This window comes from Aquila chrysaetos, chromosome Z, assembly GCF_900496995.4.
Source record: "Aquila chrysaetos chrysaetos chromosome Z, bAquChr1.4, whole genome shotgun sequence".
NCBI lineage: Eukaryota > Metazoa > Chordata > Aves > Accipitriformes > Accipitridae > Aquila > Aquila chrysaetos.
This window is the reverse complement of record NC_044030.1, coordinates 58,964,248-58,988,288: the sequence shown is the minus strand read 5'-3', so window position 1 is coordinate 58,988,288 and position 24,041 is coordinate 58,964,248. Positions and strand designations below refer to the sequence as shown.

Sequence of the window (24,041 nt, the reverse complement as noted above, 5' to 3'; positions counted from 1 at the left end):
GCACTCAGACACACTCACATGCACCATTTACATCTCATGATGTCACTAACTATGGACACTGTAAGTTTTTAAAGTGTGCCAGCCCAAGACCTTTTTCAATATAAATATAGTAAAATATATAATATATAATGAATAATAAATACAATATCAATATAAAAGTAAATTAAGTGGATGCCTGATGGCACAAATGAGTCTACTACTGAGAAATAACCTTCTGCATTTTTAAATAACTCTTAACTATTTTAAAGTAGATGCTTGTTACTTTACTTGACCCTCACTACAACTACCAATAATTCCTGATTCCCCCCAAGGGGGAGATTTACTCCCATGCTAAGAGAAATCCATATATTCAGTATACTTCTGTTGGCTGAATTCAACTTAAATTTAAGAATAAAACTAAAAACCTGTGTAAGATTCTGTACTGTTGAGCAAATTTTTTGCAAATACTTCAAAAGTCTTGTCCAACACTGAAAATTCAATTCAGCTTATGGTAAGGTATGAATTTCAAGTGCACTAATTCCTCTGTTTAAGGAGGGATTAAGTTAAACCAGAATAGTGATTCCAGAACAAGGCTATCTACGTATTAAACTAAATGAGCAGAGTCCATCTGGAACAACTCCACATGATATTGCATCCAAGCTCTATCTCCATGGAGATGACATAATCACCTTAGCTCTCCTAGCAAGCTATGCTTTCAAATTTTTATATTGATTGTTAAGCAATCAGTTGTTCTAAAGAATTCCCACTTATGCCAGGGAGGCTGAGCCAGGAAGGCTCAACCTGAATCTCTGCTGAACAATTTGAGTTTTCAGTACAAGTAGAAAAAAGGCACTGATGAGTATGCATCTGAAAGAAGATCCCAACTCTACCATACTTTCATTGTTATTTTATTAAATAAGTGACCCTGATGCTGAGCAGCAGAAAGTTCCTTTAATTAAATGCAGGACTAATACTGGTCTGTCACTAATTGCACTAAATAATTACAAATTCAGCAATATCCCTGCTGGATCGAGTGTATCTATTTCTATTTCAGACAAAAATATAGATAAGTGCAGCTGGCTGTCTGATATGTGTTTCTGTAATCTTGTCTGTTTTAGCCGTATTAAAACCATAAAAGAACTGGCTTCCTCTTCTGTGTTTTCTCTTGTTGTTGGCAGCAGTGCTGGGCAGTTTGCCAACTTATGTGTAAACTCACCAGGTTTTCCAACAGCAAAATTATTTCCTGACTTGTGAATCACAGATATGTGACTGTCAAATAATTCCCCTTCAACCTATTTTATTAATTGATGATGAAATATATTCTGCAGAGCTAGCAAACTCTGGCAAGAAAAAAAAGTAAATAAATGCTTGCAGATTACAGAGCATAATGTATGATACACATGGAAGACCTTCAAGAGACACATAAATTCTGTGTCTGGTTATAACCAAGGCTTCCCAAAGGACTACCAGAAGTTCGTCTCCTGATTTCAAGACCACTCAATTTCAGAAGAAATACTGCAAGGTGATGATTCTGTTCAGCTTTAACCTTGGTTAAATTCCCAAATCGTTTGAAGAAAGCTAACAGCAAGATGTAGCCTCAGTCAAAATGGAGGTGAAGGTGGAATATGAACAGAGACAGGAGCATCACTAGTGGTCTCCCAGACTTAGGTACAGTTGCAGGAGTGTTAGAGCAATGGAGTGGGGTCTTCTTCAGAAGGAAGTAACTGTTCATGGGGGTTTCAGAAACTTGTTTTCTTTGGGCAACTACAGCCTCTCTCCCTTTGGGCCTCTCTCTTCTGGGAGGTATTTTGGCATTTGACAGAACGTGCCTGGAGCTTTGGGAAGAACCATGCCCAGACTACCACCACTATGGCTATTACCACCCAGATTAGCAGGAATTTCTTTTAATATAATTTTCCTTTGTTTTTCCTGAATGGAGACATTCAAGTTCCTCTTCTGGTGAAGTCAGAGCTCCATGGTATACCACTGTCTCTCCAGATGCAACCTGTAAATCTCTTGATACATGAAACAAAGTTTTCTGTTTGCCATAATGGGCAGAGCATGTCTATTCCAACCTCTGATTTAATTCTCCTGCCTCTTTCTTACTGTCTTTTTCTGGCTTGTCTCCAGTCAGAGTCTTGCTTAGCCAGCCAAGGTAAATATCAGCTTTTAACTTCTGGCCGTGACCAATTTGCCAAGATGAAAGTGAAGAAAAGATTGCCTCCCACAGTCTAGCAAGAGGAAATTAACAGTAACCTAGCCAAACATCTTCCATAGCCAAAGGAGTAAAGCCAGGGTTCAGAAGTCATTAATGGGCCTCAGACTGTGTTCTTCCATGTGGTCATCCATCAAAGGTATGACGAGCAACAGCGACAGAAATGGCATTTCCCTACTTTTGGCAGTTCCTTTGGCTCTTCCCCCCCTCCACACACACTCACTTTATAGCTTTTTACTCTGAATGTCTGAGTGTATTAAGAGCTGCTACCCAGCTGACACCCTTGCTCCTTACCAAGTACCTCTAATGCCTTGTAAGAGATTTTCATGCATAGTTTTTTAGTGAATGAGCTGACATTTACTGAAGTGACTTACTTATTTAAACTTTTACAACTTCAGAAATGTCACTTGTTTCAGAGTCCTTCCTCCTGTTTGTGTTTAATATCACTTAAGGCTGGTAAAAAAATGGATTTTTCACTACGTACTACAAGCAGAGCTGCTTCATTTCTCAACAGAAATGGTACTGTGTCAGAGCTTCCCAGCACAGGCTAGCAATGCAATTATCCCTGTTTTTTCAACCTTCAGTCTCACTAGCTAAATTTGTCAACTTTGTCTTTGAGCTACATGCTCAGTTCTTTGACTCTACTCTGGTGAGTTCATGAGGAATTGGCAGTCTTCTTCTGGGGCACTGTCCAGAGTCCATTGATCATCTCACATGCTTTTGAAGGACAGATGGATCAACCTAGAGTCACCACTACATAGCTGGTAATTCTTCTCAAAGACCTAAATTTGTCTCAGGGCACCTTCAGGCACTTTTTTCGTATGTAAAATAAGCATCCAAAGCTACCGAACAATGGAGGAGCAGAAGAAAAGCAGATGCAGTTTCACCACAGCTGCCTCCACTTCATCAAGAAGGGAATTTGGTGCATTATCAGAAAATGAGTGCTGGGATTAGAGGTAGGTTTCTGTCCTATGCCTCTGATGTTTAGTCAGGAGTCTGGGAAAAAATGGCGAAAATCAAGAGATGGCTGATGTTTTCATGGTATTTGCTCCTAACATGTCCTTTCATCCACAGTTAGGACCTGCTCTTAGTCTGCTAAGACTCTGAATGACAGTACTGGACTTTGTCAGACACTAAGCTGGAAGGCAACAACTGATATTCAAGAATCATCTCAACTACATCTGCTTCACTGCTCTCACCCTGTCCACTTAATGGAGCTTTTATGACACTTCCAGTGAAGTATTTCTGATTTACCTCAGTACTAACTGCTTCATCTGAGGGATTGATCAGGACTACAGTTTCTAAGACATCACTTCTGTGGTGAAGAATCTTCTGACCTGCAAGCACAGAGAGAAAAAAAAGAAAAAGAAATTAAATTCAACCAGCATGGTTTAAACTAGCACTTTCCATGAGCTTGTGGTACATCCCACTGTGCAACAGCTCTCTGGTCACCCAGAGCAGCACACACCAGCCACAGCAACTGCTTGCGCTGCTCATCTCTTCGGAAACACCCATGGCATGTGGTCCTTTGGGTCAGAAACACCACTCTAGAAAATTCAAGGTAATGAAAACAAACTGGCAACAGCACCAGGTCCTGTCCCTTCTGCCTGGCCAGAGGAGTCCCTGTAACTTGCCTTGGTCTCACAGAGCTGGTGCGGATCGGGGACTGGAGAAACCATCAGCAGCTGGGCATCTGGCCCTTTATTTGCATGGACATATATACACCACAGATACAGCTGAGATTACACAGCCCTGTAACACGCCCAGGTGGTTTTAATGAGCTTTTCCAGGAGCTATTAGCAGCTTTGCCGCAGCAGCAGGAAAGTCAGCACAGGCTGCAAACTTCCCCTGCAAGAAGCAAAGTGAATACTTGCCTGTATGCCAGTGCTGCCCACCACTGCTAACGAGCACAATTTGTGAGACAAGCAGAGGAGCCCAGGGGTGTCCCCACTGCCCACCACCACCAACATCGCGTGCTCCGTCACACACTGTGGGAGCACTCCCAAACCAGGCAGCACCCCATGCAGACCCCAGGTCCCCAGCCACACCACATGAACCTGGTGAAATCTGGGACCCACCCTGCCACACTCCCCTTTCAGCCTTCTGCTCATATTGATTAACATTGGGACACTGGGAGAGATTCCCTATGGGGATGGTCGGACACTTGCTGTGCTGCCCTGCTTCATCTTCCTCTTGCTTACAAAAACCGTAGCAAGCAGTGTTAGGCAACAAGAGTGAACAGGCGTACAAATAACAGCTAGCTCCTGAATGAATAACGTCCGGGCGTGTTTGGAGCAGCCTCACAGCCCACTGGCTTTCATGCTTAGTAGTTAGTCTGTCTCTGTATTTAATAGTGATATTAATCCAGAGTGGGTGCCAGAAAATCACAACAGGACTCTTGACTTTTTTTTTTCCCTTATGTTAATTGCAAGTTCTTATCAGGCTCTCTTTCTGTGAGAACTGCAGTGAGATTAATTAGCAGCCATATTGTCATTCAGAAATCCAGACTGGTAATTAGTCCAAAAAACCAGAAGACCTGTGCCTTCCAAGCAAACTGCTCTGTGCAATATTAATCAATTAAAAGAATTAATTGCACTTAAAAGGAAGTACAAGGGACACAGAACAAGTCACCCATTTGCCAACTTAGAAAAGCTCCCCTGTAAAGACACATAAAATAACGAGGCCAAGAATGGCCACGCTGAAAGGAGCTCTGCATCCCGGAGAGCACCAGGCGGTGTGGGGCAGTCTGAGAGGGTGGGCAGCCAGCCTTTCCCACATCAGTCTTGGCACTGCCCCTGGCCCTTCCCCGGGCAGCCCCCCACCCAGGCAGAGAGCCCTGCCTTCGCCAGTGATGGCCCCCTCCTCCTTGCCCTGCCTGCACCCCTCCTGCCCTCTCTCTTCCTCCTTGCCCACCAAGCTCACAATGTGGTGCGTCTTTTGCTGTTGCTCTGGGGAAGCTCTGCATTTATAAGAGTAAGAGCTTACAATCAAATGATAGAAAGTGAAGGAGAAGGAAAAAGAATAATAATGTTCTCAAGTAAAATGTGAGATGGTGTTGCAGTTTACTCTCTTGTGCATGACAGTGCCTAGACACTTGTGGATAATAATCTAAGTTGTTTGAAGAACCTTGTTTTCTTAACACCTATTCTTTTTGGTATACTTCTTTGAATGGAGACAGACTGTATGTTACAAAAGGGGAGGAGCGCAGGTCTCCTTCTGCAGCATCCAGTTCTGGCATTACCCTTTGTAATTCAATTTATTTTTATAGCTCTGCTTCCTTGCCTAACAGGAGTGCATATATAAGGCTACATTCAGTAAAATATCCAGATGGCTCTGTTACCAGAGACTCCCTCAGAAGATGCTCTGCGATCTGATATTTTAGTTATTCTGCAGATTTCCCTCAAGTTAAGAGATTAGGCAGAGTTTATTGAATCTAGTCTTTACTATTGGTAAGGAAACAAAAGAAATCATCGTCCTTTAGTTGCCACAGAAATTTCTCACTCAATAGTTGGTGACGCAGAGCACACACTTTGCTTCAGGCCAGACTAAGCTTCATATATGGTTAGACATTAACACTTTAAACACAGGTAGAAAAGAAACGCGATTAGCCACTTGCAATGTTAGGCAAAGATGCATAGTGTCCATCTGACTCAAAGCACCCACTTTGGACTATAGTTTCTGGAAAGCAAGTCCTATCTAAAGACTTTCAGAAATAGATATTAATCATGTTTGGAAGAAATCTAAAGTGTCTGCTTATCCTTGATTTTTTTGAAGTAATGCTTCAAATTAAACCAGATATGAATAAAGAGTCTTGGCAGCTGTTTGATTCAGAACCAGAACAGAGAGGAGAAGCAAACAGCATGTGGCAGTTTCTTAAAGGGTGATTTCCACATGCATCATCCCAGTTCCTAAGAACATAGGATCCTATTGCTCCCCTACTTGGCCAAATATCAATGAATGACATTTATAGCAGGATTATTGAGATGGGGATGGTGTCAGTAACATTTCCTAGAGAAGTGACTGAACAGATTTCTAACTTACAGAGTTGATCTTTTCAGGCCAATCAAGAAGCATGATCATGGGGCCCACTTTTAACAGTGACTATGTTAAATTCGTGCAAACACAAAATGTAAATGAATGGCAAGGGAAAGAAGGGAAGCTCTCCTTCAAGTCTTGTTTAACCAAGGATCACTACTGACACACTTCTTACTGGGCATGCCTGTGTAACACCAGCCCATGGGGGTGCATGCTGTAGGCAGCAAGCTACTCAATAGAAGGGTTCCCATCAGCCCTTCCTGCTACGCCGAATGGACACCAGCACTCACTCGCTCCCCATCAATGCCATTTCCACAGAAAGTAAACACAGAGGAAGTTGGGAAATCTTTCCTGTGATGATTCTTGGCAGAGAAGGTGAAGGGAAAATACCATCTCCCTGAAGATGATAACCGTTTGACACCTGGGCTGGCATTCAAACACAACTCTTTGCCAACTTCAAACATCTTTTCTTTTTCGTTGTAAAGAACTTTAAAGTATTGTTTCACTGTCAGAAGACAGGACTGCTGTGTTACACCAGTCACCGTGCTGGGTGGCATTAGCAGATGGCATAGCTTGCAAGGCTTGCTAAAGAAAATTCCCACAAGCCATAAGTAGGCAGTGAACTCTCTGCAGCTGGAAATGTTCAGTGCTCTGCACTTGCAAGTAGTTCCAGTCCCCAGCCCCCCCCCCCCCCCCCCCAGCTGCCCCTATCTTATGAAGGAATTTCTGGACATTGAAGGGAGAAAAACCCTCCAAAAGGAACCATAAAACATCCATTCCTAGGGTTCTTTCTTCAACTCTGAGAAGACATCTTTAACAAATAAAATCACTGAGGAAAAGACATTTTCCCAACAGGGCAATGCTGTGTTTGAGCAGCAGCAATGTGCGACCTTTTTCCTCAACATTTCTGGGTATAGATGGCAGGAAAGGCTTGGTGTATTTTAGTTCCTACTCAGGACAATACTCTGTTTATTGAGATCCACACATAGTAACATCTTAAAAGCTTTAGTCCTCATTGCCTTTACATCCATGATAAGCAAGAGCTAGATGACTGAAAAATATTACCAGCTAAGGATTTTGTATATGTGAATATATAGGGGGCTTGGAGGCAAGGTGGGGGAAGAGAGGAGGGGTTTTACACTCTGTTTCTATGCATCCAAGCACTAAAGGTCAAGGCATGGGCAAATCAGACACTGTTTTATTTTTAATTAATTTGGTAGAAGAAAATACCACTTGAGCAAAACCAGCAGTAACAAATAGCTTGAGGAACACAACAGAAGTCTTCACCACTGAACAAGAGGTCAGATGGAGCACGGTCTTCAAGCTGCTAAGACTCTGAAAGACATTATTGGGGTTTGTCAGTCACTATGCTGGAAAACAATAACTGATGTTCAAGGATCGTCTCAATGACTTCTGTTTCAGATTTACCATGTCTGATGAAGGTTATTGGAAGGTTATCATATCCCTTGCACATGATATATTTAAAGCAAGAAATTTCTTTGGAAAAAAGGATTTTTTGCCTAGCCAACAGTAATGCAATAATCCATACATTTTAAATAACTTCAAACTGCTCATTGTTTCACCTTCGTTTTCTAGTGGAGACTTCAAATTTGTCCTCCAAAAAAGATGTGTTAACCTTGTGTTCAGCATGATTGTTCTATGTTATCAACAGAGTATTCAGAGTTCTGGATGACTGGTCATCTGATGGTTGCTACTTCTTATACTAGCTGAATAAATATCTTTTTCCTTGTTTTCAACACAAAGATCAATAGGCATAAACTGTCAAATAATGCTGTAACTGTGACAAGCCCCCAAACCTTCCCACTGTCAACCTGGAGGCACTACATTGCAGCAACGATTCCAGACCAAGAAGAAAGGATCAAGATCCCCTTTTACAGCAGATTATCAATTATCTGAAGAAATCTTGTGTAAGTGATATGGAGCACTGCATCCCCTTCACCTTCTCCATTGAAACAAGCCCCCAGAGCACGTTAAGTTTCCTGCTGACCTAAACTGCAAGCTGGAGAAATAGGTAAGTACAGCATTAAGCAAGGTAGTGGGTTTTACAGAGTTGCCAAAGCAAATTCTGATGTTGGAAAAATCTGGAATTCAGTATCTGCAAGTAAGAAGAAAATGATTTGCAGACTTGATGGAGAAATGACTGTATAAAGTCCAGGCACTGGACTACAAGAGCAGAACTTCAGAAAGCCCCTTCCAGGCATGCTTTGAAAGCCCTGCAGGTGATGCTGGGGGCTGTAGAGGCTAATCAGTCAGTCCCCATCAGGCAACATGATGGGGAGTGCATAACACGGGCATAACTCCATTTACATCAGAGAAAATAGATTCACTGCCTCCAGGGCTCAATTCAGCCCAATGACTTCTTAAATTTAAGCTGGGTGCAAGGAAGGTATAATCATTTTTTCTGGCAAGAACTCTTATATTTGTACAAATATTGGAGTACTTTACACATTTCTAGGTGAAAATAAAATCCTTACCTCCAAGTATGCTGAGTTGGCATGACAGCTGTGAACAAAAAGTCAGCTCTACTAACATTGCCCTCTGATGGTGACAAAGATTTAGAAGAGTGACACTGACTGCAAAGTGTGACTGTATTCCTTGTAATTCTTTAAACCTGCTTGCTCCAAACACAATGGTTAGTTCAGATTCATATCTAATGTTACATGCTTTTTATAGAGAATTACGTGTTGTCTCCGCAAACTTAGGTTAATCTTCCTTGCATCTGATCTGCTGGAATACTGAACCTTGTTGTGACTCTGCAGGAAGCATAAATCCACATTTATCTTCTCCCTCTCCCTGCATAAATGGAATTCATATTCAATTTCATGTGGCTCAGCTGCAGCCTGGTGATAGTTAAACATTTTTCCTACTCACATCTGACTTTCAACAATTTATAAACTACTAGTCCTGAGAGGCAATGTCCTGCAGCATATTGTATTTTAGGATTCTTAAGCTCACGTTTATTTAAGGAAATAAGGCTAGTTGCATATAATTTCATTTTAGTTCTTGGACAAGTCCTTATCCATCAGATCTCATTTGGGTTTATACTTCCAGGTAATAATAGAGCCCTGAAAGTGGAAGGCTAGAGAGAGGATGATGATAGAGCCTGAACAGTAACTGCAAGATTCAGCCTCCAGTTACTGTACACAAACCCAGTTCACCAATCCTTGCTCAGGACTCTTGAACAGCAGTGAGGGAAAGTAAGCTGACTTGTTTGCACTAATATTCATAGCTGGATTCATATCTTCTGCCTTAAACTTTAATCTCCAGTACTTCCAGACTTATGAACTGAGGTGTGCTAGGAGCTGCTCCAGGAACTACAAGTGATCACAGTGGAATTCACTGCTCTGCGACTCATTCCCACTGAAATCTCCTGAAGTAAATTCAAGGCATTAAAACATGTTTTCACACACCCTGTTGATCAAAAGACTAATTGTATCTTTATCAGGTGGAGGCAAACTTCTGCCCTTTCACTCCCATTTCTTCCTGTCAGGGGCAAATTATTATCCTCAGCTGTCATTCCTCACCTTCAGAAACAGTATTTTTCACATAATTCTTGATGGTTTACAATTTCAGGGCTCTATGAAGGACTGTAAAGGATTAAAAATCTTTTCTGAGCAAAGTAGTACTACAAAAAGTACTCTGAAAAAAAAGTTGAAGCAAATCAGCCTAAAGCACAACAAAAATAGAAGTTTATATATTATATTTTTAATGCCTACTAAAATAGGTTTATCTCCCAAAAAGGGGATACGCCACAAAAACTGAACCAAGTACCCTCAGGATTTCATTATTGATTTCACTGAGACTCTGGACAGGAGTGAAATTTAAAACCAAGATTGCTGAAGACCTCAATAAAATCAGAGTCAAAGAGAACAAGAATACACCTCCTGTTTATATATTGGCCTTGCAACAGTAGTGGAATCCAATGCTCCTGATAAATGGGTTCACCCTTGACTTTGCTTAAGAAAAAAATATATCCAGTAGTCAGTCAACAGCACTAATCTGTTCAATGAGTTCAGCTACAAGTTATTGCTATTGAGCATTAAAATCTGCCACTGACAGGAAAAAGACAAACCTTTTCTTGAAGTGAGTGACTGTCTTTAATTGTTGGAATCCTTCTTTGATTAAGGAACCAAACATTCCTTATCCATCCTACGATAACCAATTATTCCCAATCCCTAAGATTTCATATTTCTGGGGGAACTATCCAATATCCTAACCAGCTGTTGTAGAGATAGCGGGTCCCTGGCAGCAGTCTTTGCTTTCCCATTTGATGCCTAATTGTTGCTGTAGTCAGGCATGGCTATCTCCGAACTCTCCCATTTCTGTTCTTTTGTTGGCCTGTGTCATTTGCAATCCTCATGGTGGATAAAGCTCAAACCCTGGAAGCCTTGTCCGCCACTATTTGGTAGCACTGTAATTTCAATGACAGGATGGCAAGCAAAGGACATAAATCTGAACTGGCACAGCTGGAATTATGCTTTGCAAACAGGTGAGTGCAGCTTTATGACCCTACTCTAAGAAATGATCACCTGTAATTATAGGAATGGAAAAAAAGGAGTGTTTAGAGAGCAGACCAGTTTAATATCTGGGCAGAAAGAGAGGGAAGAGTGATGGCTGCAGGGCCATGCAGTGTCCCTAGTCATGAGAACTGCCTTGTTCAAAAGCATGGTTGTAGTCAGTGTGGCTTTGAGAAGCCAACACCCCATCCCGTCCCAAGTGTCTGACATGGGCTTTCACCAATAATTCATTTACCTGAAGTCACCATCTCACTCAGGAATCACCCTTCCAACCTTGAAATGAGAGGTTTCAGAGACAGCTAGAAGACTGTTGCACTCATAAGCACTTGCCAATGTGCTTGCCAATGTGACGCCCTGTCCTGGTTTCAGCTGGGATAGAGTTAATTGTCTTCCTAGTAGCTGGTACAGTGCTATGTTTTGAGTTCAGTATGAGAAGAATGTTGATAACGCTGATGTTTTCAGTTGTTGCTAAGTAATGTTTAATCTAAAGTCAAGGATTTTTCAGCTTCTCATGCCCAGCCAGCAAGAAAGCTGGAGAGGCACAAGAAGTTGGCACAGGACACAGCCAGGGCAGCTGACCCAAACTGGCCAGAGGGGTATTCCATACCATGGGACGTCCCATCCAGTATAGGAACTGGGGGGGGTGGGGGGGGGGGATCGCCACTTGGGGACTAACTGGGAGTCGATCGGCAGGTGGTGAGCAATTGCACTGTGCATCATTTTACATTCCAATCCTTTTATTATTACTGTTGCCATTTTATTAGTGTTATCATTATCATTATTAGTTTCTTCTTTTCTGTTCTATTAAACCATTCTTATCTCAACCCATGGGTTTTGCTTCTTTTCCCCGATTTTCTCCCCCATCCCACTGGGTGGGTGGGCAGTGAGTGAGCGGCTGCGTAGTGCTTAGTTGCTGGCTGGGGTTAAACCACGACACGCCCATTTACAAGAAGGGTCGGAGGGAGGGTCCGGGGAACTGCAGGCCTGTCAGCCTGACCTCAGTACCGGGGAAGATTATGGAACAGTTCATCTTGAATGCGCTCACATGGCATATGCAGGACAACCAGGCGATCAGGCTCAGTCAGCATGGGTTTCTGAAAGGCAGGTCCTGCTTGACCAACCTGATCTCCTTCTATGACCAGGTGACCCGCCTAGTGGACGAGGGAAAGGCTGTGGATGTTGACTTCAGCAAGGCCTTCGACACTGTCTGTCACTTCTCTTGGTTAAAAACTGGCTGGATGGACGAGCCCAGAGGGCTGTGGTGAATGGGGTGAAATCCAGTTGGTGGTGGGTCACAAGTGGTGTTCCCCAGGGCTCAGTACTGGGGCCGGTTCTGTTTAATATCTTTATCAGTGATCTGGACAAGGGGATCGAGTGCACCCTCAGCAAGTTCACAGATGACACCAAGTTGGAAGGGAGGGTTGATCTGCTCAAGGGTAGGGAGGCTCTACAGAGGGATCTGGACAGGCTGGATCGATGGGCTGAGGCCAATTGTATGAGGTTCAACAAGGCCAACTGCCTGGTCCTGCACTTGGGTCACAACAACCGCATGTAACGCTACAGGCTTGGGGAAGAGTGGCTGGAAAGCTGCCCAGCAGAGAAAGACCTGGGGGTGCTGGTCGACAGCCGGCTGAATAGGAGCCAGCAGTGTGCCCAGGTGGGCAAGAAGGCCAACGGCATCCTGGCCTGTATCAGAAATAGTGTGGCCAGCAGGAGCAGGGAGGTGATCGTCCCCCTGTACTGGGCACTGGTGAGGCCGCACATTGAGGGCTGTGTTCAGTTTTGGGCCCCTCACTACAGGAAAGACACTGAGGTGCTGGAGCGTGTCCAGAGAAGGGCAACAGAGCTGGTGAAGGGTTTAGAGAACAAGTCCTATGAGGAGTGGCTGAGGCAACCGTGGTTGTTTAACCTGGAGTAAAGGAGGCTGAGGGGAGACCTTATTGCTCCCCACCACTACCTGAAAGGAGGCTGTAGTGAGGTGGGTGCTGGTCTCCTCTGTCAGGTGGCTGGAGACAGGACGAGAGGATTCTATGAGTCTGATTCTATAACACGGAAATCTTCGTCTGTACCTTTATGTCTTATTCTTCACTTGTTTTCCCCTTAAAGCCTTTTTATAAAAATTGTAGTCTTTTCCATTATTTTCAAGGCAATACATAGCACTTATTAATGCTGTATATAAACAAAATTTAGGATCTTCCTCCAAAATATTCACACTTCAGAGTGGCTTCTTGAAATGCGTCTTTCAGTCTTGTTTAGGAATATTTCCACATATTGGTTTTGTAGATTAAAATTCTAGAGACACTGTGATCTCTGAACAACTACTTTCACAAGGAATTTTATCTTTAAAACACATCTGATAGATGTGAAAGAATTCTAACCCCATAAAACAGAGATAAGGAAACAATTTCCAAGGTCATACAGAAACAGAAACCTGACCAACCAGAGTGCTGCACCTACACAATCCTTTTGGTTGTGCAAGGTACATCACTATATTGTACATTAGAAAATACTGAAAAATTAAAAAGCTATGCATAATGGATTTTTTTTCCAGACAGACCCCCTAAGTCACCTTTAACTACTTCCCAGAGCTGAAATTCTTCCATAAACCACTTGCCTAGCTATTAAGATATCTACATCATTTAACAAATAATAATCTTATCACTGCAGTCCTTGAAACTCTACAAATGGCAATAGAAAACAGAAACCAACACCCACCCAAATTTGTGAGAAATTTGTGCAGGACTATCTAGGCAAAAGCAAAAAAATGTCATCTTTTCCTCTCTTAGTTTTTGTATTTCATAAACTTGAGGCAGGCAGGTAGGCGATTGTGAGATTCTCTGTAAGCAGTTGTCTTGAGTTACACATCTCCACTACAAGTAATAATCTTAAAAAGCTGTTAACAGCACATTAGTAAATTAATGGCATGTATGCTATGGTCAGCCCTATATTTTTGGGCTGTAATCCCTTCATTGTCTCACATTAATCTCTCTCCTACCCTTAAATCTTAAACACATAGTAAATGGCAAGGGCAGCTCTACGATACACTGCAGACCTGATCCATGGATCTGGAGCTTTAGTTTTCAGCTGCACAGCGCATTGCCCCGGTACTGCATAGAAACTGGCAGCCAACATGCACCATGACGGGAGACTGCAGTGATGCAGAGCTGACTCATCAGTCCTGAAGGTCAATGAAAGTCCTCTTCTGAGCCTGCATTTGGGAGTATTACTAACCAGTGAAGAGAAAGCAAGCTGCGCAATGTCAGACCTCTTCCAGAAACAACCTTCTCTGTCTAGAAAAAAGGAAATTTCTTCTTTTACCACTGGAAAACATCTCGGACCCAGAAACTAAAATAATCCTAAGCAGAGCAGACCATTTCACAGTATAATTTATGTGCAGTAGTCCCCACAATGTGATATTTTAACTTTGCTCACTTATTCAGCAAAGGAATCTCTTTCACATCCCAACTCGGTGTTAACTGTCAAATAGCCAAATAAAACGTTATTTGGAAAAAATACTATTTCTTTCTTAATACCTCTGTGGCTCATTACCTCACACTCCACTGTTTATCAAACAGCACCATATATCATAATTCACAGGACTGGTTAGAAGCTTAAGTGTTCTTTTGTTATACCGAGTGCCCAGTATATTCACATTACAAACAAAACCATTTACCAGGCTGTTAAAGTTGTTAAGTAAATTTGTGCATCAAAGGAAAAGTGCTTGGGACTTCTTCCAAGGGCTGTTTTTTATGGAAAACAAACATCAGATTTATTTTAATGACTTCTTATAACAAAATACAATTGTGCCAATCTGCATTAAATAACAGAGTCTTACTCAAATCCAAGTGCACTCCATAGGAAAATTGCCACTGAGCTCAATGACGAACGGAAAAGATTCTCTGATTATGAATATCTGCTGTTGAAAACAAGATAGGGACCATCAGCATTATGTTTTTCCTTAATGGAATTTAAGCAAGTAGCCAAGATCCTTCCTGTATTTTTCAAAAAAAACAACTTCAGTTAAGTGTACTTTATTTCCTTTCAAATGTTGACATTGTTAAAACCTCCTTTTTATATCCTTCTATTTTACCTCCCTGTGCTGGAGTCCTGGCTGTATTATTCTGCCCTCACCATCCCGACTGCCAGGGAAGAGAAGTTTGCTCAGAGGTTTTTCCTTTTCTCTGCAGCACACTGTGCAGATGCTTCCTTGCACTTCACTGCAACTCCCACCTTCATATGAAAAATGGAGCACAGCAGCATTAGGGAAAAGCTGATGTAAATGCAAGATGTGCAGCAAAGGCATAAATACAGAAATGAGTATTTCAGAAAAAAATAATTTCAGAAGTCTGCCTCTTCTCTTCCCAGACATCTCTACCTGAATACATTTTTAGTCTTTTACTCCTTCCCTTCAGGGAGAAAACTCTGAATTTTGGTAATTTCAGAAGGTCTCTGTTAATGTTTTCAAATTGCCACAGCCTGCTTACTAATGGCTTTTCATCACTATGGCAGCTGAAGCCAAACCCAAAGCTCCAATTAAAATCCTCTGGGGGATATTTCTGGTCTTGGGGTCATCACTGCATATGCAACTTTGTTTTAAGTTCATCTGCCATCTCTGTCAAAAGTCAGACAAGTCAATACAACCTATAAGGGTTTCACATGTGGGGAATCCATTCTTTCCCTCAAGCACATTTTCTTTGACATGTAATTATTGAAGTTTCTCAGTTTATATACAATTTCTATCCTTCATCCTAGTTCAAAACAGAGAAAGATTTCATTGCCTTGGTAGCCCATGAGTAATGAATGACAGATCTGTTTGCAAACACTAAGGGCTGTTGCAGGGAGCCTTGCACTCCAGATTAGACACTTATCTTTGCAGTACATAAAATTATTTACGATTGAATCTTTCTATAGTCTGACAATCAATAAGTTTTCTTGGGAAACAGACCACAGTTTATAACCTACCCTTGCTACTTGTGCTGTATTTGTACTGTAATGTTTATTAGGTACAATAAAAATCCCAGGTTCTTTGCCAAAATACCTCCTTAAAAATAATTTACTTAGTGGTGCTCTTTGAAGAACTGTAAAGTTGTTATTTCACACGTAACAGCACAGCTTTGTTGCTGTTACCTGAACAAATCACACAACCATAGCTGCTGTAGTACAGTGGAAAAGTTCTATTTTTTAATGCTTGGGTATACTTTTGTGTGCTTTAGAAACTTGGCATTCTGATAAACATATTATTATTACCAACTAATTTACCAGCTGTGGAATATCCCTGAGCCTCTGCAACCACTGCAAAACCTAACAAGATGGTCTGTTTGTAAGCCTTTAATGAGAATCAGGCTTAAGCTTTTCCCCTGGCAACCATCTGGCTTTCCAGCTCCATAGGACAACTTGCCGAAAGCTTTTATTTTGCTTTATATATAGTCAGTGAAAAAAGCCATGATGATAAGCAGTGTTGCTAATCAATTCCTGGACGTGAATTCACTGTCCTATTCTAGCAGCAACTGCTTTCCTGGTCTGAAAGAGCAGAGCAACTGTTCTACCCGAAGGCAGAGATCTTGCTCTGCCAAGACAGAGACTCACTTGAAAGCCTCGAAACACCTTCATCCTCCGATTCTTTACTGGATGTGTGCAATTTTCCACCATGATCATTTTATTCGAATTGCAAATATAATATGAAATCAATTGCCTCTGCATACAATACAGGCAAGTACTATTAATTAATTCCAGGTTTTACAAAGAAGAAAATGAGAAGGCACACCTGCCAGCTAGATGTTTTAGCACAAAGGGAATATTCTTTTGGCTTTCATTTCTGGAATTAAAACAAGCCATAAAGTAGTCCCTCCAGTCTTTTTTTTTCTTTTTTTTATTCTTTACGGGCCCTGTACACTCTCTGCACACCAAGTTCTGTATGGAAAAATAAGTGAAGAACAGATCTAGTTCTGAAAAGACCTATTTTAATCTTCAAGTGTTTGAGTTACCATTTCTGATATCCTTTCATACTCCCTGTCTTCCTCCTAAGAAGAAGCAATTGCCTGTAGAAATAGTTGAGGCAGCTTCTGAGCTGAGGAGCAGAGGACTAACTACTCTTGCTGACCCATAATGGGAGGATCCTTTCTGCTTACACAGACACAGCAAGCTTTTACCGGAGGGCACAGAATTCACACCTAGTGAAATAGTTTCCATATGCAAGAACTGCTACAGAGAACTGTGTCATCTCTAACTAAACAGCCACCAAACTCCCAGGAAGTCCACTGCAATGCTCAGTACACATCAAAACTAGTTACTTTAAAATGAAAAAAAGCAAAAGCTTACCCTGTCATGGAATGGAAAAACATTTAATTAAATATGAGCTCTGCCTCAGGTTCTGTCTCTTGCAGCTAAGTGTTCTTACTTTTCCTAAATCTTCATTGTTATTTTGGAACGTCTGATCATCCTTTATGCCTCAAGAATACAAATCTCTGAAAATACTTTATGTCACCCACTAGGAACAGTCGTACAATTTTGGCCTGGTCCTTTGTGACATTGTTGGAAAACTTTAGCATACCATGATTCCTTAAACTTTAAGGTCTATTATTCCCTTTATGTGCATGCTTAGCTCCTATTAATGCCGATGAGAGTTATATGCATACAACAATGAAAGATTAAACTCTTCATTGTTTAAGAGGTGGTGATCAGCCCTTTGCTGCTTTAGGAAAAAACGTCAAGGATATTGCAAGTACTATGGGGAGTTAATCTCATTACACACTACTAATAGCATTTGTGGCAGTGTTTGCTTCTTAAATCAACCACAGGTGACCACCTGGTGCCCTGTAACTGGAAAGCTGCTTCCACAACACATGCACAGACCAGTCTCTGCTTAGGAGATTAATCTGTAAGCTGCTATGAATCTATTCTCCTGACACTTTCTCTCCCACTGAGAACAACATGTGTTTTTATTTTCAGTTTGAGTATTTGTAACTAAACAATAGAGCATTTTTAATTAATTTTTAACTACACGAATCCTTAATTTTTTTTTTTTTTGAAGAATCATTAATTCAAATACAAAAGTGTTTAGTTAGGAATGAACATATTGTGATGCTTTTCATTGCAAACTTCTCACAGGCTGGTCTTTTTGAGTTACCGTATGATTGGCTTCACCTAGTACTTTCCAAAAGTAAAATTGCTGCAAAGCTGATTGTAAGTACTCTTCAAGACAGGAATCAGAGAAAATAAAGACATGTGCAAAAGAGAAACTAGTACACTGAAAACCATATGAATGTATCTTTTATCGATCAACATTGTTTTGTCTATAGAAGCTATCCATATGATTCTTAAGTATACAGAGATATTTTTAACTAGGTTGACTTAGTGCACACCAATTAAAGCAGCAGAGTCATTCCGACTTAAACCAGCTAGTGACCTAGCGCACAAATCAGTTTTACTGCAGATTTGAACAGAAAGGCCACCAATCACTAAGCAGCTGTTTGCAGGCACCAACTGAATAATTAAAGCTGGTTTCATCACACAGATTTCATCATGCTGTGAAAAAAATTTACCATTGCAACCCCTGTTTCTGTATTTGAAATCTAGAAGTTTACAAAAACCAAACTTAAAAAGAGACTCATTCACACTAGGCTTGGTATTAGAATTAATTCCTCTGGCTTGCATCCAGTTGCGATGCTTTAGGGTACAAGCAGGAAGAATGGTGATCACCAACTTTTTAAACAAATTTCATCTTTCCAATTACTTTTGGCAATTGACACCAAGTAGCCTCCAGCAATGGATTGCCAAGATGAGACTTTAAAGATAATTAGAGAAGATGCACTTGCAAATGCGTCAAAACTGAAATCTAGAGATGTGTTGGCAGAATATTATTAATAGAGCTGATGTGTTGATATTGACATAGAGAAATGAGAGCTGCAATTAAAATGGAAACACTGAAGAAAGAAATGTACAGTACTTTTATTTAGTATGTTTTAAAAGATGTGTTGTATCCATATTCCATCTGGGGATTTCATAACGATTGACACTTATAATTTATTAAAGTGGTAGCTCTTGAGCAATACTGGGTGGATCCTAGAGATGTAAAGTTCTGTTTAAATCAGGGGATCTAGAACAGTTCAGATTTCTAAAGAGAGCCAGCCCACTTCCTTATTTATAAAGATGGTCCCTCCAAGTCTCTGGCCCCTCCCCCCAGCAGGCTCTAGGCTTTGCCTTTATCTCTGTGCACTGATTGCCCCTGGAAACGTGCTCCAGGAGTCCTCAAGTCTGGAGGTTCTTACTGTAGCCCCAAGGGTCATACTGCTGAAATTATCTTCATGCTGTGTTTCCCCAGATAAAACAATTGGGGAACATGAAAGCCAGAAAAAAAACAGCTCTTGGGAGTTTCTTAAAAGAAGGTGATATGCAGAAAATCCAGATAACGGGGGGGGGGAAAATCTCAGCTCTTACATAGATGAGAATGAGGGAGTGTGGTAAATTCAGTACACACAGTAAGGACAGTTTTGTTGAAATTTTGTAAGTATAAATCATTTATCAATAACTAACATCTTCATTTTGATTTAGCTAGTCTCAAAAATTCCTTTAGGGTTTCCCCCCATAATTCTGCAGAATCTGGAGTGGCAAAGGTGCGAATTTTATAGCATTTGGCAAGACTCACTGAGGATATTCATAAGCTTTAATAGCATGCCCTTGGACAGGCACGCACAAAAGGAGGCCCATTCCAAGATACCTTGAAGAAGACCTCTGGAAAAGTCAGGAGAAAAACGTTTTCCTGGTTCAGATACAATGGTGTAACGTTGTGTGCTGCCTAAGAACAGATGTCTACAGGGTAAATGAAGAAAGTCAAGCCAAAAGTAGCATTAGGACAGTCAAGCACTGTACAAATTCAGACTGAATGTGCCTCCAGCCACATCTGTCTTATGGTGAACAGTATGCACTAGGGCTGCAGACATGGCAGGAAGCAAGGCAACATCACCTTTGCACAGAGTGAGATTTCACCTAAGAAAAAGAGCATTCTATACTGCCTGCATTTCTTAACAGTAATTTCTGGAGACCTCCTTTTCAAAGAACAGTCAGTGCACAATTTGGGGTTTTGTTTTTTAATTTTCAGCTGATACTAAAATGACTCTCTTATTCAACTTGTAGCCCACACAGTGCCACAGCATGTGCTCCATATCCCACACTCCTCATTACTACACAGTTGCTACCTAGACTGATGAAAACCTCGCCAAGTCCTGGGAACCATGTACCTTCCTCATCTGAAACAGAACTGGCACAGAGCAACACTGAAATAGCCAATTTTTAAGCACCTGGACAAAATAAATACCCAGTGATTATAAAAAGAGCTGTTGGTTACAGTGGCTTTCCCCACATAAGCCTAGCAGTGTGGGCTCAATCCCATATGCTGCTACTCAATGTTTAATAGGTCATCGGGCAAAATTTCATTCATTTTTTATGAGTGCATAAGGAAAAACTGGATATGACTGCTGGTAGGCATGGGGCAAGCAATTGTATCTTCACATACAGAGGTTATTTATTCTTTGCATACAGCTAAGAAAGATAAAAAGTAAAACTACGACTGCACTGCTGGGAACATTCAGCACTTGTCCTAAAGCTGCTTGTATACACCCAGTTAAAGGAGAGAACCAGCAGACCCATTTACTGATCTGCAAGGCTGTCCTGGGTTCAGCTGGGATAGAGTTAATTTTTACAGGAACCTGGGAGGTGGGGGGGCATAGCCGGGGTAGCTGACCTGAACTAGCCAAGGAGCTATTCCATACCATGTGACATCATGCCCAGTATATATATGGGGAGTGGGCCGGGGGGGAGGGCTCTCCTGCTCTCTCGCTCTTGACTTTCGGTGGGGGAAGTGGCGGAGCGTCGGGTCCCGGGTGGTGAGCAGTTGCACTGTGCATCACTTTTTTTGTACACTGTTTCATTAGTACCGTTGTTGTTACCTTTTTTTTTTTGTGTTGTCCCTGTAAACTGCTCTTATCTCAACCCTCGAGGTTCCAGTTTTTTTTTCCTTTTCTCTCCTCCGTCTCCTCCCTATCCCACCGGAGGGGGGCGGGAGGAGTGAGCGAGCGGCTGCGTGATCCTTTGTTACCGGCTGGGCTGAAACCACGACAAAGGCGTGGGTGATTTAGAAACAAAGGTCACCCTCGAGGAGAGCAGGTATCACCCAGACATGAGAGGGCTTCATCACTACCTCAGGGTAGTTCACACCAGGAATCCACAGGGAGATTGCATCCCAGTTTTAGGACCCATCCTCTGCGATGATGGGCACTGGGCTTGGCTAAGATCAGAGAGATTTGCTGAGGTGTGTAAACTTGCTTCCCCATCACTTCCAGGAAAAACCTGCTGGGTCAGAGCCACGCTTTCCAGTGCTTTAAGTAATCACTAACAGGATAGGAATAAACCAGATTTAGATTTCAAAACAATGTCTCTGGTCCCATCCCTTACTTCCCAGCTTGAAGGTCTCAGCAAGATTCCTGGATTTCCAACAGGTCTTCCTTGCCCTGTTTTTCCCCAAATACTGTGAGACAGTATATGTGCTTTTGTTTCTAATTTAGAAAACAATGAAGCAGGGGCTAGAGACGAATCAAATTCTAAATACAGATATTGTCTGGTATGAATATTACAGCCTGACACTAATATTTCATATGTTCATCAAAAAAACCCTCATAATGATAGTTACAATGAAGGGAACTATTTTCTCTCTCATATGCCAAAGAACAACAACAAAAAAATAATCAAAGAATCCCAAGAAAATTGGCACATTTATTTACAAACTGTCCTTGGCTTCATTGCTATAACACTAAAACACAAGTTCTTTGGCACAGCTCTCATTGTATACAGATTTAATCTACTTGCTGCTAGTGAATATTAGATCTTGATACGCAACTGTAAACACATCTCTGCTGTTCCCTCAGGTCAAAGCATGTGGACTTATATTTTATAGATGTATCATCAAGCCACAGCATGTTTGCTGTTATTTCAATATATTTATAAAATGTCCCATGCCACTCTCCATTGAATGCTGTAAATTGCTTTCATGATCTGCTTAGGGATACTGAGAATTCAGCTGGCATTTTAATAGTTCATTTAATGCATGAAACTCTCAGAAAAACTTTATAACATTCAACTAAATCAGACCAGACAAGTCTTAAAAATATTAAGGGCTCATTTATATCTTCAGAATATGTGTCAGTTTTTAATCCACATGAGTTGCGTATGCAAACTATGTTTGGGGGAAGGAACAAGCATAAAATCAATTAGTAGGTCTGACTTGAATTTTTAATTACACTGATACAGTTTGGTCCATCCTATATCAGAATTTCTTTTCCCAAACTTGACTTCTATGTATTAACTTTCCTATATATTAACATATCTGTGAGATGGTGCTTCATTCTCATTTCTCTGAAAGTTGATCTATGCCAACATTAATATGCCCACATTTTCCCTATCCACTCCAAATATCTCAGCACTTATCACCCCACCATTGTCAGACTTTACTATATATGCCATTTTACATCCACGTACATACTCACAGTTCCCATAGAGCCCTCCTTTCTGTCATTTTAATCTCAAAAAAAAATTTGTTACCTGACTTAGCAGCAGATAATATATTAAACAATAGGTTCATTTCAGTTACAGATTGCAGTACATCTTCACAGTTTGTACGACAGTAAATTCTAGACCTTTCTGAATCACAAAAGATCTTAATTCTGGCTCTGAACAACTTAATTCCAGTGTTTGCCTCTTTTCTGTTCATAAACCCAAGGTCTGAACACTAGTCAAGAGGAATTGCCGCCATTCAGGTGCAGTCTGGCGGCTTGCAAGGATCTGTCTTCACTGGCCAAATCCAGTGCTGGCTACCTGCAGCTCCTGGTGACTCAGAAGGAAGTAGGAAAGCAGTAAGAAACCAGATGCCCAAGGAAGGTTCGGCTCTTTTACCTTACAATGAGGCTGAGGTGCCCCCCCTACTTTACACCGTGGAATTTAATTTCCTTTGCACCACCAGCATCACAAAATGTTGAACATGTTTGAGCTAATTAGTTACAAAACCTTCATCCTTTCTTCCCTTGTCCCTTTCTCCACTTGTCCCTTGTCTCCTTTCTGTCTTAATTGTAATTTTCAGGGACAAAAACTCTCGTGAGAATTATGTGAACTGACACAAACGTGCAATATAAACAAGTAACCCAAGAGCAGCACTTGCTGCCCATGAGTCCAGCGTCTATTAGGTGTGTTGAGGAAATGTAGATGTCCAGCACATCCTCTGGCTGCAGGTCCCCCAGGGGAGTGGAGGTGGGCAGTATCAGCACATCAGGCCACAGCTGTCACTACTACTTATGACCTGAGTAAGTGCCCATGCCTCAGCTGTGCAGACCTTCCTCCTTCACCCCAGTCCCTGAATAGATGGGGAAAGGAAGCCTTTGTACGAATGTCCCTGATAATGCCAGTCTTACACTGTAAGGAAAACAATGCTTTTCTGGTATTGTTTTTTAAATGGAACTGAATTTTTACACCATGTTCAATTTGGAAATTATGGGGGCAGCAAAAGGAAGATAAGATTTGACACATTTAGCTTATATCTGACAAATCCATCTAAGGAAAAATAAAAAAGACATTCTAACAGAACACGAATTTTATTGAAAGGGTATTTTCAATTAAAATATGCTTAGCTAAAATCTTTGACCAGCTTTTCAATCTTTATTTTTAGTGACAGAGGTCAAAATTCCACTTTTTGTTTCCTTTCAGCAGTCCTTCCAGCTCACTTCCCTAGCTCCTGGGAGCACTTGCTTGCTTTGTTCCTCACAAAACCCCTCCAGGCCACAGGGACTGGGCAGCGGGGGGGGGGGGGGGGGGGGGGGGGGGGGCGGGGGCGGGGCGGTTAGTCCCTGTGTGCCACATTTACATTTGGAGTGAGTACCATGCTTCACAGCTGCAGCTGTTGGCCTACCGTTTTTGCCATTATTTGCATTTCAAACAGAATCAATGGAAGCAATGAACTACAAAATAAATTGAAGTTCTGCATAGAAAACAAATGCCTTTTATTAATCTGACTCAGCTGCTGAAGTACTGAAACATGGAAAACTTGGTAAGATTGCACAGTCTCTAATGCTGAGTACCATTTCAGGTGAGATCAACAGTATTTATATGTCAAAACCTGTAATTTAAGAAGGAAACTTCTACAGCTGGTGGGAACCTAGTTTTCAATAGGTAGCCTCTGCTGCCCAGCTTAAACACATTAAAAAATGGTTTCAAAAACAGTGCAGTAGAAAAAA

General features: G+C 41.4%; 1 protein-coding gene across 1 annotated transcript in view; it reads right to left on the bottom strand.

Moving 5' to 3' along the window:
• MAP1B (microtubule associated protein 1B) overlaps positions 1-24,041 on the bottom strand; it is a 74,675-nt gene that overhangs the window by 19,415 nt on the left and 31,219 nt on the right. Inside the window, exon 3 of the mRNA XM_030005523.2 lies at positions 3,449-3,531. Within this exon, the coding sequence (XP_029861383.1) occupies positions 3,449-3,531 (83 nt within the window). The remainder of the gene's footprint in view (positions 1-3,448; positions 3,532-24,041) is intronic.